The 14,880-nt window shown below is 56.6% G+C and overlaps 1 protein-coding gene across 1 annotated transcript; it reads right to left on the bottom strand.

Annotated features, from left to right (window-relative positions):
* Positions 1 to 467: 467 nt before the first annotated feature.
* ACADS (acyl-CoA dehydrogenase short chain) lies at positions 468 to 13,940 on the bottom strand. The gene is made up of 10 exons (XM_041003846.1): positions 13,856 to 13,940; positions 12,286 to 12,449; positions 2,952 to 3,101; positions 2,675 to 2,786; positions 2,214 to 2,365; positions 1,797 to 1,967; positions 1,579 to 1,716; positions 1,396 to 1,491; positions 1,233 to 1,289; positions 468 to 1,113 (listed from the first exon to the last, which is right to left on the bottom strand). Exons 1-10 carry the CDS (start codon positions 13,899 to 13,901, stop codon positions 961 to 963), a joined length of 1,239 nt encoding a protein of 412 aa, XP_040859780.1. The 5' UTR covers positions 13,902 to 13,940; the 3' UTR covers positions 468 to 960.
* Positions 13,941 to 14,880: the final 940 nt, after the last annotated feature.

Raw genomic sequence — 14,880 nt, forward strand, 5'->3', positions numbered from 1 at the left:
CCTTGTCCAGCCTAAGGCAGCAGGGACCAGGCTCTAGTCACACCATGGGAGTCAGGGCCTGGCACAGGGACCCCTCAGGCCCACGAAGCAGCAGAGACTGGGTTGAGGGTGAGGGGGGACGACGCTCAAGCCCCCTATGCAAGCCTCAAGGGTCACGTGGTCCTCGCCCAGCCACCAGCTAGGAGAAGCTGTACTGGTCAGGACCAGCGTGGGTCCCCGTCTCACTGGCAGCCTCAGAACTGCCCCCCTGAGGACACTCAACAGCCAGCCTACTGGAGCCCGCCAGCCCTCCCCGAGTCCTGGGGTGCCCTTTCCCTGCCCAGGTGTTCTCCAGAGGCCAGGCCACTTTCCCAAGCACTCACCCAACAGCCTCCAGGACAGGGCTAAGGTCGTGGCGGCCTGGTTGACCTCCCCCAGGACCCCAGGCGGTAGCTTTGGCGGAGAGCAAGGACTGGACTGAAGACCCACAGAGGGCGGGACCAGGTACAATTTATTAGCTAGCCTCCCCACTCACACCTGCACACACTTAAACTCCCAGCCTGGCCCCGCCTACTCCTAAGACTGAGGCTGGCGGGCCAGAGAGACCAGAGCAACAGCTGCTGCTGCTTTGCCAAAGGCCCCCAACCCACCCCCTCCTCCTGATCCCCAACTTTAGGGCAAAGAGCTGCTCCACTGGGTCTTCCTGCCAAGCAGCAGGCCCCCAGGGAACCCTGGAAAGCACTGTCCTGTTGTTCCACCCCAACCCACACCCTCCTCCAGGCAGCCATGGTCAGGGGCTGCTGGCTAGGCTGATGGGCGGCTGGAGAGGTGGCCGGGTCCACAAGACGGAGCTGTAGACGGCCTGTTGCCGGAACACAGGAGATTCAGGACGCAGCCCCCGGGCCTGCCAGCAGTCTCTGGCTCTAGGTCATGATTAAGGCCTCGTGGCTACAGCCCGGCCCCGCTGCAGCGAGGCACGGCTCAGCTCTGGTAGCTCTTGAGCAGGTTCCCTGCGATCACCAGCCGCTGGATCTCACTGGTGCCTTCATAGATCTCGGTGATGCGGGCGTCGCGGTAGTGCCGCTCAGCTGGCATCTCCGACACGTAGCCCATGCCGCCCAGGATCTGGATGGCCTAAGGAGACGGACAACAGAAGACAAAGAGAGGACACCAGTGAGAAGGTCAGGGGGCAGGCTGCCCACACGGAGCGGGGAGAGGCAGCCATGTATCTGGCACGCAGCATGGACACGCACCTGGTGGCTGATGGCGGTGGCTGCCTCGGAGGCAGCCAGCTTGGCCATCGCTGCCTCCTGGACACAAGAAAGGACAAAGTCAGCACCTTCACCCGGAGGGGCACCCCTAGCTCTGCCCAGAAGCCCAGGGAACCAGCCCTGCCCCGCCCTCCCCCAGGGGTACCTTGGTGAAAGGTTTCTTATTGTCCTTCAACATGGCTGCACGCCACGTCAGCAACCGGGCACTCTCCAGGGCCAGGGCCATGTCTGCCAACTTGAACTGCAACAACCCAGCCCCACGCCCTGAGATAAGCCTCTGCCCCTCCCCCAGTCAGAGGAAGAGGAGGATTAAAGGCGGCACCCTTACCTGGATGCCCTGCAGCTTGGTGAGGGGCGCCCCGAACGCCCTGCGAGTCTCGGCATAATTCACAGCGCAATCCAGGGCGGCCTGGGCGATGCCCAAGGCCTGGGCAGCGATGCCAATGCGACCCATATCCAGGGTTTGCTGTGGGGACCGCCCTGGTCAGTGGCTGCAGGTTGGGGGTCTGGGCAGGGCCAGGGCACCACCCCCACTGCCAGGCTCACCATGGCGATCTTGAAGCCCATCCCTGGCTCCCCCAGCAGGTTTTCCTTGGGGATGCGACAGTCCTCAAAGATGAGGTTGGCTGTGGATGATGCCCGGATGCCCAACTTGTCCTCCTTCTTGCCCAGGGTGAGCCCCGGTGTTGGCATGGGAACCAGGAAGGCGCTGATGCCCTGCAAGGCCCCAGACAGATCCAGGGACTTTCTCAGAAGCTTCTCTGTGGGACAGTGGTCCTCCAGCTGCACCTCACAGGCCCCCAGCCCTTCCACAGCCCTGGGGAACCCAGGCTAAGCTTTGCAGGCAGGCAGCAGCAGCCAGCGGCAGCCAGGAAGGCAGGCACAGCCGACAGGCCGGGAGGCAACAATGACAGTGATGTCAGAGCTACCCTGAGCGGGCACCAGCCTCTCTCAGGGCCCCACCTTGTTTTTCAGGGCTCTGTCGGTGCTGGCAAAGACCACCGTGGCGGAGGCCTCCCAGGAGTTGGTGATCCAGGCTTTGGTGCCGTTGAGGACCCACGAGTCGCCCTCCTCCCGGGCCGTGGTAGACGCAGCTCCAGCGTCGCTGCCGTTCCCTGTCCCAGGCACAGACTCAGGACCCCATCTGGCCCCAGCTCTGGCAAGGGCACTCCCACTGTTGTGCCAGGGAGCCCAGCCTCACCTCCCAGCTGCTGAGGGGGAAGACCCAGAGTTGGGGTACTGGCTGCCAAGGAGGGGCCCCAGGGCAGCCCTCATGCCTGGTAGACGGCAGGCAGCAACAGGTAACCCCATGACCAAGGGAACCCAGGCCATGGCTGCGGCTCAGGTGGGCCAAGACAGGGCACTGGCTCAGCCACCCGTAGTCCATCCAGGCTCTGAGGCCGAGGGAGAGCCCAGACAGGCACCTGGTTCACTGAGGGCAAAGCAGCCAATCTTGTCGCCGCCGGTGAAGGGCGTGATCCACTGGCGCTTCTGCTCCTGGGAGCCAAACTTGAGGATGGGCCCCAGGTAGAGGGACTGGGGAAGGACAGAGGGGAGCAGCTGGAGACCCTCAGGCCTGGTCATGCCCTGCCAACCCACTGGCCAGCAGGCCCCAACCAAGGGGACCATGTGCAGAGACACAGCCAGGGTGAGGAGGGTGGGTCACGTGGCAGAGGGCCCGCCTGCCTGTGGGAGTCTTACGTTGTTGACGCTCATGATGACTCCCGCGGAGGCGCAGCCGCGGCTGATCTCCTCCATGGCGATGGCGTAGGCCAGGTAGTCGAGGCCAGCGCCGCTCAGCTCCTCAGGCACATCCATGGCCAGAAGCCCAAGCTTGCCCATCTCCTTCACCTGGCCCAGGGAAGGGTGTCGGGGTGAGGGAAGCCGCGAGAAGATGGGGCGTCCCCAGCCCTAGCTCACACCCCTGCTGTTCCCAGGCCAGCGCCTGCACACCCACAGGCCAGATGATCAGATGCAGCCACCCTGTGATCTGCCTGTCCAGACACAGCCGCTGGGCTGCATTCACTCATGCTGGCCACCCCGCCTGCCACGCTCGCTCACTTCTCTGCAGCCAAACCCAGGGGGCAGGCACAGGAAGCTTCAGGGCACTTGGAGGTAAGGGGTGGACAGCACAATGCCACACCAGCCTCCGTCCAGCCCCTAGGCAAACCCCACACATGCACATACACACTGCCTGTCACCCCTGGCCCTTGGCCAGAGCACAGCCCTCCAGAGGCCTTTCCCAGGGCTGCCCCAGCCGACCCAGTCCTGCCTGACACACGTGGGCTCCTGTGCGGCACTTCACTATGCAGCTGGGACTTCTTTGAAAGATTCGTTTATTAATAGAAGGCAGAGTGAACAAGGGAGGAAGGGAGGGGAGAGAGAGAGAGAGAAAGCGAGAGAGCACAAATGCCTGGATTCTCTAGTTTTCTCCCCAAATGGCCACAACAGCTAGGACTGGGCCAGGCTGGAAGGCAGCAGCCAGGGTCTCCCCCACACTCAGGTCCTCACCTGCTGCCTCCCAGGGGCACTTGCAGGAGGCTGGACCCGAAGCAGGGTGGCTGGGACTGAACCAAGTGCTCTGGCCTGAGATGACGTGACACATAACCACTGCACAGCCACCATATTTTATTTTTCATTCATTTCCTTTGAAAGGCAGAGTCAGAGATTCTTCACACACGAGTTCACTAGTTCACTCCCCTAAAATGTCCACCACAGCCAGCGCCAGGCAAGCCGGGAGCCCAGGACTCCCCTCTGGGTCTCCCACACGAGTGGAGGAGGTCAGATGCCCAAGCCAATGAGGCTGCCTCCCAGTGTGGCTGTGAGCCAGGACGACGGCTTCCCCAGCAGCATCCTAACCACAGTGTCAAACACCACCCTGAATTTTTTTTTTTTAAAGATTTACTTATTTTTATTGGAAAGGCAGATTTATAAGAAGGAAAGACAGAGAGAAAGATCTTCCATCCACTGGTTCACTCCCCAAGTGGCCACAACAGCCGGAGCTGAGGCGATCCAAAGCCAGGAGCCAGGAGCCTCTTCCGGGTCTCCCACACAGGTGCAGGGTCCCAAAGCTTTGGGCCATCCTCGACTGCTTTCCCAGGCCACGGGCAGGGAGCTGGATGGGAAGTGGAACAGCTGGGACACAAACTGGCACCCAAACTGGCACCCATACAGGATCCTGGTGCATACAAGAGGACAATTTCAGCCACTAGGCTAGCGTGCCAGGCCCCTACCCTAGTTATTTTAAGTCTTTGTCCAACTTTTAAAAATTTCATGTATGTGAAAGTGAGAGAGAGAATGTTCCACCCATTGGTTCACTCCCCAGATACCTAGATTCAACTCTCACTTCTGCTCTTGCACACCCTGCAGGGTGGCAGGTGATGGTCTAAGCTCTTGGGCCCCTGTACCCACGTGGGACACCCAGATGGAGCTCTGGGCTCCTGGCTTCAGCCTGGCAGAACCCCAGCCCCTGTGGACATTTCAGGAGTGAATCAGGCGATGGGAGATTTTGTCTGTCTGTCATGTATATTAAATAAATATCTTTTTTCCACCAAAGTAGTAAACCATAGCCCGGGAAGGCTGTGAGCGTTCGTGGCGACGGGAGCTCTATGCCAGTGCTGAAGACGGTGCCACCGAGGGAAGGGGGCTGCCCACGTCTCTAACGCTGTGCGTGCCTCTGCCAAGCTGCTGGGTCCTGCCCTGGATGGTTCCCGTGGGAACACCTGCAGGCTCTAGGCACTGTCTGTCATGTGTGATCCAGTGCAGCCGGTGGTATGGAGCTGCCCACCCCAGAAGGGCCAGTCAAGCTCTGCAGCAACCGCTGTGCCCCAGAAGGGGGGCAGACAACAGGGCACGGGGAAGCAGCCGGTGGGCGGGAGGTGCCTAACAAGTATCTACAGCTGGAGAGGACGTACAGCTACTCACACATGCCCTACCTCCTGCTGCGTGATGCCTTGTGCCACCTGGGAGTGCTGCCTGCAGGGAGGTCACACGGAAGCCACAGGGCCGCAGCCATGCACGCTGAGACAGTGCGTCCCCAGAGCCATGAGCCAACGTGTGCTAGCGTGCCGTGGGGTTTTGCTGCAACAGACACATCCCGCGGCAACTGCGCCTGTGCATCCACTGCGCCTGCTCCTGCGCCGACACTGCACCTCATCAAGGAAGGCCACTGCCATGGACCAGGCTCTGGCAAAACGGCAGTGGCTCAGGGAGTCCCACCCAAAGGCGCCACACGGGGCCTCTTGACCACAGAACTCCTGGCTACATGACCTGGCAACCACGATGGACGGGAACCAGAAGTCGCAGGCGGGGCAGACTGACCAGGTGTATTCAAACGCTCAGCTGGACGTCTTCACACCCGGGTAAGGCGAGGACAGGGAACCCCCCTGGAGAAGCCAGGCCCATGAACACAGGAAGCAGGCAGAATTCCTGCTATCCGCCCTTTAAGCAGCGTTGGGGAACGCCTGGCCTGTACTCCACGCTCCATACGAGGCCCTCAAGAACATCAGGGCCGCTGACAGCAGGACTCACAATACAACATATTTATGGCAACCCACTTCTGGAGTCTCTCATCTTGGCATGATGCTATACATTCCCAAATGGCCCATGGCACGAGAAAGGGCTCCCCACCCTGCGCTACAGACCCTGCCTCGCCCAGGCTGAGGCTGAAGGTCAAAACTGCCACGCCAGTAGGACTCCAGCACACACCTGCCCCCTCTCCGAGCCCTTCTCGCCCTCAGGGTTCTCATTCATGACATCTCTGTCCCTCAGTGAAGTGGACCGCCCCCTCTCCCTGTCACTACAGGAGACTCAGCAAGCTTCACAGTGGACAGACACCACCCCCTAGGTCGCCTCAGCCCGCACCCAGGTGCTGGACACAGCACACTCCATCAGTGACCCCTGATGTCAGGCAACAGGGTATGATCAGCAGCTGCCAGAATATCCCAGGAGGAAAAAAAAAATTGAGACAGAAGCAATGATGGTGACAATGGACACACTGAAGTTTATCCTGAGAAAGAGACGCGAAGGGACGCCAGCAGTGAAGGACAGATCAAGGCTGGCAGAGGGAAAAGACACAACGGCCTTGACAGCAGGAGATTGGGGCAGGTGTCTGCTAAAAAGCTGATTAAAATGCCTGTGTCCCATACCCAAGGGCCTAGGTTCGATTCCTGACTCAGGCTCCTGACTCCAGCTTCCTGCTAAGGCAGACCCCAGAGGGCAGCAGGGAGGGCTCAGGTAACTGGGTTCCCACCACGCACATGGGAGACCCGGATGGAGTTTCTGGCTCCTGGCCTTGCCCTAGCTCAGTCTCAGCCACTGCGGGCATTTAGGGAGTGGGATAGTAAATGGGAATCTCTCTCGCTCTCTCACTCCCTCTGTGTCTGTTTCTCTGCCTCTTGAGCAAAGTTTACAAAGAACACAAAAGGGAGATAGTGGTGTAGAAAAACAGCTGGGGGCCCGGCGCGGTGGCGCAGTGGTTAAGGTCCTCGCCTTGCATGCCCGGGATCCCATATGGGCGCCGGTTCTAATCCCAGCAGCCCCGCTTCCCTTCCAGCTCCCTGCCTGTGGCCCGGGAAGGCAGTCGAGGATGGCCCAAAGCTTTGGGACCCTGCACCTGTGTGGGAGACCCGGAAGAGTCTCCTGGCTTCGGATCGGCATACTATCGGCCGTTGCGCTCACTTGGGGAGTGAATCATCGGACGGAAGATCTTCCTCTCTGTCTCTCCTCTCTGTATATCCACCTTTCCAATAAATAAAAAAAAAAGAAAAACAGCTGGGGGACGAGGGAGGGCGATATGGCAGCTTAGCCGGTAAAGCTGCCACTGGCATCCCATTCGGGAACCTGAGTTCCAGGCGCTCCACTTCCAAGCCAGTCCCCTGTTTATGCACCTGGGAAAGCAGGGAGGCTGGCCCGAGTCCTTGGCCCCCTGCACCTACACAAGAGGCCTGGAAGAAGCTCCTGACTCCTGGCTTTGGACGTGGCCAATGAAGATCAAGATTCGTTTCTTATTCCAGAGAGGCCTTGCAGGTGGCCTAGGTACACATGTGTTTGTGAGTGATACGTTGGAACGAGAGACACGGGTCTGGGTATCTGCCCCTCAGACAGACAACTCCGTTCAGTGAACAAAACTCTACAAATGTCCGTGAACAGGAGAGCACCTGCTGAGTGCAAGGTGGCAGGAAGATGCAAGCATGCAATTCCAGGTCCACTATACTGCCGGTTGCACATGTGCTAACGTGGAAAGCAGTTAGAGAACCATGGAGCACACATGCAATGCTTCTGGAACCCAAAACATGAGCCAAAGCACGGAGACATGAGAGGCGTCCTTCAGCAGACACACCCAGGGTGGAACGAACCAGGACCAGTGGGGCAAAGACAAACCAGGGGATGGTAGCAGCCAGAGGTTTCTGTATGGCCAGAGGTGACTCCATTTTCTTGGTAAGGACCCAAGAGGAAAGATGGGTTCTGTACCCAGCTCCTGAAAGCGATTCAATATTCACTGACGAACTGGGTTCGGTTTATACATGAGAGTACCTCGAAAAGACTCATGGGAAATGGAATTAATAGGTCACTTTACTTGTGAAGTCCACACATTTTGTTTTTCTTAATATGCACCATCCACAGACGTTCTGAAGCAGCCTCAGGACTTACACACACACACAGGTCAAAGCTGAGGGGCCCACAATCTCACGGATACCAGTGGAGACAACTTAACGTTTCCTCATTCTCTTTACAACAAAATTACACTGTAAATCCATGACTGCTTCTTTCACTGGCTAGCTCAGACATAAAAAGACTAAAGTGTAATTAAGGTTATAAAACCACTCAAGCAAGCCTTTGACCCAATCCTGGGCCCACCCTCAGCTCAGTTCTTCCCCCCACTCCCCCCGACCCACCCTCCTTCCATAGGTCCACTTTGCTCTGCCAGGGGGTAGGAAGGAGAGGCAGGTAAGAGATTATTCAGGAAAAAACAAAACAAACAAAAAAACACCTCAGAAACCACTGAGCACCTACTGTAGGCCACAGACCAGAAGTCTCTGCCTGGATCCTCCAACTACCAACTGTGGCTGGCGAGCAAGAAACTACCCCTCCGGTTTCAGTTCCCTCACCTGAACACAGAAGAAAGACGACCTGCCACCCCGTGTCCTTCTGCAGATACAGTAACTTCAGCACGTGCACCAGGGGACTTCACAAACTTTGTACAAGGCAGAATTAAAGGACACCTACTTGGTGGTAAAACTTCTGAAATCCATGCATAGCTGTTCTCAAAATACACATTTTCAGGCACGGTGAAGCGGCTCAGTGGCTAAAGTCCTCGCCTCGCATACACCGGGATCCTATATGGGTGCCAGTTCTAAGCCCGGGAACTCCACTTCCCATCCAGCTCCCTGCCTGTGGCCTGGGAGGGCAGCCGAGGATGGCCCAAGGCTTTGGGACCCTGTGCCCATGTGGGAAGACGTTGCGGAAGAAGCTCCTGGCTTCGGATCGGCACAGCTCTGGCCGTTCCGCTCACTTGGGGAGTGAATCATCGGAGGGAAGATCTTCCTCTGCCTCTCCTCTTCTATGTATGTACAACTTTGCAATAGAAATAAATAAATCTTTTAAAAAATATGCATTTTCCATGAACTTTTGGAACATGCCCTACAGGCAAGGATTAAAAAAAAAAAAAAGTGGGTTTTTTTTTGCACCAAAATAAATTTGGCTTTGAATTCTATTCACTGTGAGCTTTTGGAAGTGCCTGACATCAGTACCTAGAATTCAGCAAACTCGTAGATGCTAGCTATTGATGTTGTTATCATTGTGATTCTGAAACAAACTTGGAATTTTGCAAGCATGTCATACTACCTCAGTGTGTCTGATTTCTTCTTTTTCTTCATTCGAGTTTTATTGATTTGAAAGGCAGAAAGAAGCAAGGACACACAAGACAGAGCTCCCATCTTCTGGCTCACTCCCCAAATGCCCACAACAGCCAGGGCCAGGCCAGGCCAAAGCCAGGAGCCCTTCCACATGGGTGTGACAGGCACTGAAGCACTAAGCCAACACCTGCTGCCTCCCAGGTGGACATCAGCAGGTAGTGGACGGGGGAACAGAGGCAGGACTTGAACCCAGGCACTCAAGTGTGGCATGAGGGCATCCCATCTTGGATCCCAGATTCCCTTCTGGAAGTGAGAGCTTAGTGCCATACCCAGGGACAGGGACAGATACAAGCAAAGGCACACCAGGACTCAAGCTTGGCTGAAGCGCGGGAGGAAGCCAGTGAGCCCAGCAGCCAGTGGCAGGTGAGGGCAGTGCGCGCAACAGCACGCGGTGCTAACACCCAAACACTTCACTGCTCCTCCCCAAACTCGGGCCAGCCAGCCCTCACCTCGAGCCCAGCAAGAGGACACAGGTGACCCGAAATGAAGCTGGCCTCAGCTCTCAGGAAACCCTGTGGAGCAGGCCTCGGGGCCATGACGGAGGAAATTGCAGCCTCCAGCTGCTTCTTCAGCACCTACTTCTGCCACCGTTCCTCAGGGGTGGCTTGCACCAACCCAGCCCCCCAAAGTACGCAGGAGCGTGCGGAGCCAAAGCACCAGGCATACACAAGGCCAGCAAAGGATCTGAAGGATCTGGTTTCTCCTGCCAGCTTCCTAGTGTAGTGTAAGTCCCTGGCTGTGCGGTTTTCACCATGATTTGCAGGAAGGCCACACAAGGAAATGAGCTGGGCAGCCAGGCGCACAGTAGGAAGGGCTGGGATCATGGAGAGAGCACCCACCACTGCTTCAGCTAGCTCTTCAGAGGCCTCTCCGCTTACTCCCTCCCCACCACCCCACAAAGCTCCACCAATGCCCCTGGGAGCATGGACAGTGCCTAGTGAGGTTATCGGGAGTGACAAATGCAGAGAGTACTGAGGGCAGGGGGCAGGCCAAACTTCACAACCTTATTTCCAGCTGGGCTTGGGGCTCCTCAGCTGGAGGCTGGGCCCATGAGATAACCAGGGGGTGGTGGCTGCTGCAGGGTCTCGGAGCCCACCTGACTTGGGCTACAGATTCTCTTCCGCACACCATCAGCCATGGGCAAGTCACGTCACAAGGCTGGGCGTCCATGTTCTCAACTGGAGTGGCAGCATGACTAGCTGGCACAGTTCAAATGCCAAAGTGACAGGAATTGATGAAAAAGTGTCTCCCTTAATCCTTATAGTTTGCTTAACCTTTGAGGAGCTAACATTAGATAAGGATGTTTTCAAGCCTAAATGAGGCAATCAACACGCAACACCTCAAAGTTTCCCCAGCTGAGTCCAAGGCCCTAAATGCTTCTTGCTTGCTCATCTTTGAACAACTTGGGCATCTGTGTGGGGCAGGTGCAATGCTCAACACCCAGCACAGTATCTACTGGGCTGGAAGAGCAGCTCTAAGACATGAAAATAAGGATGCTACTGGACTGAAAAACAGACAAGAGGCCAAAAAAATGTCCTTTCACAAGTCAGTGATCAAACAATTAACTGCTGCATGACAGTATTACATGCCAGGCACCTCACCAGGTCAAGAGGCACAGCAGCAAAGTCTTGTCGTGTGAATGCAAATGAGAGGCCACACAGGCCCAGGAGGGATGTCAGGGTTGAGCTGACCCAGAATGGCGGCACTGTGGGGTAGCAGGTTCCGATGCCTCCCAGAATATCCATATCCCATCTCAATCAAACCTGTCCACTTGAGTTCTGGTTATTCCACTTCTTGATGATGTGTTTATTTGAAGGTCAAAGTTAGAGAGAGGTCTTTCATTTGCTGTTTTACTTTCCAGAGGCCTGCAACAGCCAGAGCTAAATTGTTTTGAAGCCAGGAGCTTCTTCCAGTTCTCTCACATGGGCACAGGGACCCAAGAACATGAGCCATCCTCCACTGCTTTCCCAGGGCATTGGTAGAGCTGGATAGGAAGTCAAGCAGCCAGGACTTGAACTGGTGTCCATAGGGGATACCAGCACTACAGACAGTGGGTTTATGCACTACACCACAGCACCAACCATTCTGCTACCTTTTTTTTTTTTTTTAATTATTTTTATTGAAAAGGCAGATTTACAAACAGAAGGAGATACAGAGAGAAAGATCTACCATCTGCTGGTTCACTCCCCAAGTGACCTCAACAGCTGGAGCCTAGCCGATTCATGCCCAGGAGCCATGAGCTTCTTCCGGGTCTCCTATGCAAATAAAGGGTTCCAAGGCTTTGGGCTGTCCTCAACTGCTTTCCTAGGCCACAGCAGGGAGCTGGATGCGAAGTGGGGCAACTGGGATATGAACTGGCGCCCATATGGGATCCCAGAATGTGCCACTGAGCCATCATGCCAGTTACCTGGCTACTCCACTTCTACTCAACCTCCTGGAAGAAACTGGCTCAAGTCCTTTATCCCCTGCTTCTCTTGTGGGAAACCCCAAGGAAGTTGTAGACTCCGCGTGGTCTAGTCCTGAATGTTATAGGATTTGGGGAAGTGGACCAGCAGGTGGAAGCTTGTTTGCTCTGTTACTCTGTCTTTCAACCAGATAAAAGTAAACACTACGAAAACAAAACAAAACCTTTCATTGAGAAAGCAGCATTGCGTTCCAAACCTGGTTCTGCCTATTCATCCCACGTTTCATCAATTCCGCACTGGGAACGTGTTTGGTAACATCGCTTCATCTCAAATGCACAGAACAGCACCTAGCAGAGCTGCTACTGTGGCATCCCAGGTAGCATGCCACATGGGTGCCAGTTCAAGCCCTGGCCGCTCTGCTTACAATCCAGTTCCCTGTTAATGTGTCTGGGAAAGCAGCAGAGGATGGTCCAAGCCTTGGGCCCCTGTCCCCACATGGGAGACCTGGAAGAAGCTCCTGGTTTCCAGCTGTTGAGGCCATTTCAGGGGATGAAGGAAGACCCCTCTTTAACTCTGCCTTTCAAATAAACAAATGTAAAGAACAAAAACACTAGCAGGTGCAATCATGAGCATCAGCCTGGCACACAGCAGGCATCCCGACGGCCTGCTGCACACTTCCGTTGTTCCAGAAATCTCACGTACGGGCACACTCACCTGAGCTGCTGGGAAGAGGTGCTCCTTGTCCAGCCGGGGCGCGACAGGAACCAGCTCCTTCTCAGCGAAGTCCCGGCATGTCTGACGCAACATCTGGTGTGTTTCAGGCAGCTCCACTGATTGGTAGACCGTGTGCAGCAGCCGCCAGTCCCGGGCACACAGAGCTGCCATTAGGGACAGACAGAGTCAGAAGGAGATGGCAAAGACAGCTCGAAAAATAAACACAAGGCCTGGTGCGGTAGCCTAGCGGCTAAAGTCCTCGCCTCGCACATGCCGGGATCCCATATGGGCTTCGGTTCTAATCCCGGCAGCTCCACTTCCCATCCAGCTCCCTGCTTGTACTCTGGGAAAGCAGTAGAGATGGCCCAAAGCCTTGGGACCCTGCACCCGCATGGGAGACCAGGAAGAAGCCGGCCATTGCGGTCACGTGGGGAGAGAATCATCAGACGGAAGATCTTCTTCTCTGTCTCTCCTCCTCTCTGTATATCTGACGTTTCAATAAAAATAAAATCTTAAAAAAAAAAAAAGTAACAGTAGCAGGTCCTAGTGGTTGGTGTAATGCTCAAGTTTCAAGTGCAGAAACTCCAGACCCAGAGACTCCACTTCAGACCCAGTGACCTCCTGACCAACCTGAGAGAGCAGTAGGGGGGTGGCCCACGCGCTTGGGTCCCTGCCACCCACAGCGGGCAGACCCAGAGAGAGTTCCAGGCTTGTGGCCTTGGCCTGGCACTGCCCCAGCAGCTGCTGTCATTTAAGGAGTGAACCAGCACAGACGGAAGATCTCTCTCCCTCCCTCTGTAACTCTGCTCTTCAAACAAAAAAAAAATCTTGGCGGGAGGGAGGGGTGTGTGGGGGGGTGGGGGAGGGTGAGGGGGGTGGGGGGAGGGTGTGGGGGGTGGGGGGGGTTGCGGGCGAAAGGGAAAATCCCTGAGCCTAAGGAACTGTATCATAAAAAAATAGAGAAAAAATCTTAAAAAAAAACAAAATTCTGAATGCCCACACTTGTTGAGGGCTACCTTCAGTGCCAGGAGCTGGAACCCCTATAGGAGGCAGGGACCCAGGCCTGGGAGTTACGTCTGCTGCCTTCTGGGGCACCTCTTAGGAACCCAGCAGCAGAGCTGGAACTGTGGTGTGTGGTGTGGGATTAATCAGGGCAAGCAGATCTAGCTGGACGAATCCCATAATAAATACTAACAGTGGAGCACCTGTTCCCTGAAAATCCTTCCAATCTTGTCACCAATCCCCAACCCCCTGGGGCTGGGTGGGCCGCGCCAAGGTCAACAGGCCAAGTCTGAGTTTAATCCCAGGCCTGGTTCCTGTGCTGCGGCTCAAGTGGGAGTGAAGGCAGTGGAGGCAGCCGTGAGTACCGGGCAGGGGAGGGAGAGCGCCGGGTGGGCGTCGGGGTGGCCGGGAGCCGCGGACCCGGGGGGCAAAGGCCGCGCTCGGTGCCCGAGGGGGCGCCTCCCGCCCGGGGCCCGCTCGCTCCTTCCGCCCGGCCGCCTCCGACCAGCAAAACCGGTAGCCCGGGCCTCCTCCTCCTGCCGGACGTGCGGAGCCGGCGCGCACTCACCTCCGCGCAGCGGGCCCCAGGCCCGGGTGAGCAACGCGGCGGCCATTGGACGGTGGACACGGCGCCTTGGCCTCTCCCGGCGGCCTCCGGCTGCCAGCGAGCGCGCGCGGTTCCGGACCGCGGGGGCGGGGCCTCCGCCGGGATGGCCACGCCCCCAGAGTGGCCGGGGCGGGGCCGAGGGCGGACACTGCCCGGGGGTCCCGCCTGCGGAGAGGCTGCCCGGGGCGCCCGGGCGTCGGTGAGCCTGGGTAAAGCGCGGGAAAGAACCTCTTCGAGGATTTTGTGAAGCATGGATTAGAATGCAATCTACCCGAAAATCCGACTGCACCTCAGCAGAGCTCCTGGGACCTTCCCGCCTGCCTCCCCAGTCCCACACCCCCCCACGCCCTAACTGCTCCAACCACACCCCGGCAGTTCATCCCTCAGGCTCAGGCTCAGCCACCCTTCTGTGCACCTGCGACACCTCCCTTTGCGGACTGTTTACCGCCTCCCGCTCCAGTCATCTTGGAAGGGCAGGGGCCTCGTCTCCCTTTGGAGTTTGGGGCTTAGACCTGTGGACTGGGGTCCCCAGGGGGCTACACCCATGGGTCACACAGTGGTCTTGTCTCACTCCCAGCGGAGCCCCTGTTGAAGAGTGTACTGCCCGGAGCTGCCATCTTTGCCAGGACACCTGCTCCCGGGCCTGCAGCCTGAGCATCAGGTCCCCTTCAGGTGCCTTCTCTCCAAGAGTTTGTCTCATTTCATAGAGAATAAAGATGGTGGTAAAATCCTTGGTTTGTTGCACATCTCTTCCCCTCTATTTTATTTTTAATTTTATGATACAATTCCATAGGCTCTGGGATTTTTCTTACCCCCTCCCCTAACTTCCACCCCCAATTGATTTCCCCCATATTCTTACAATATAGTCAGTCCTTCATAAGCAGTCATAAATCCATTAATCTGCTATTCAATTGTGTCCAGCATCCTATTGTTTATTTTTAATATTTATATATTCAGACCCAGTACAGTAGCCTAGGGGCTCAAGT

The sequence above is a fragment of the Ochotona curzoniae genome, unplaced genomic scaffold (assembly GCF_017591425.1).
Source record: "Ochotona curzoniae isolate NIBS_2020 unplaced genomic scaffold, NIBS_Ocur_1.0 scaffold_274, whole genome shotgun sequence".
NCBI classification, from domain to species: Eukaryota; Metazoa; Chordata; class Mammalia; order Lagomorpha; family Ochotonidae; genus Ochotona; species Ochotona curzoniae.

Bases quoted from the DNA above. Each gene is read 5' to 3' on its own strand.
- ACADS (XM_041003846.1), bottom strand. From the start codon at position 13,901: ATGGCCGCCGCGTTGCTCACCCGGGCCTGGGGCCCGCTGCGCGGAG. The intron at 3,102-12,285 runs GTGAGTGTGCCC...TCCCTGGGCCAG, and splicing joins ACCTCTTCCCAGCAGCTCAG to GTGAAGGAGATGGGCAAGCT. The intron at 1,968-2,213 runs GTGGGGCCCTGA...GGGGCCTTGCAG, and splicing joins ACAGAGCCCTGAAAAACAAG to GGCATCAGCGCCTTCCTGGT.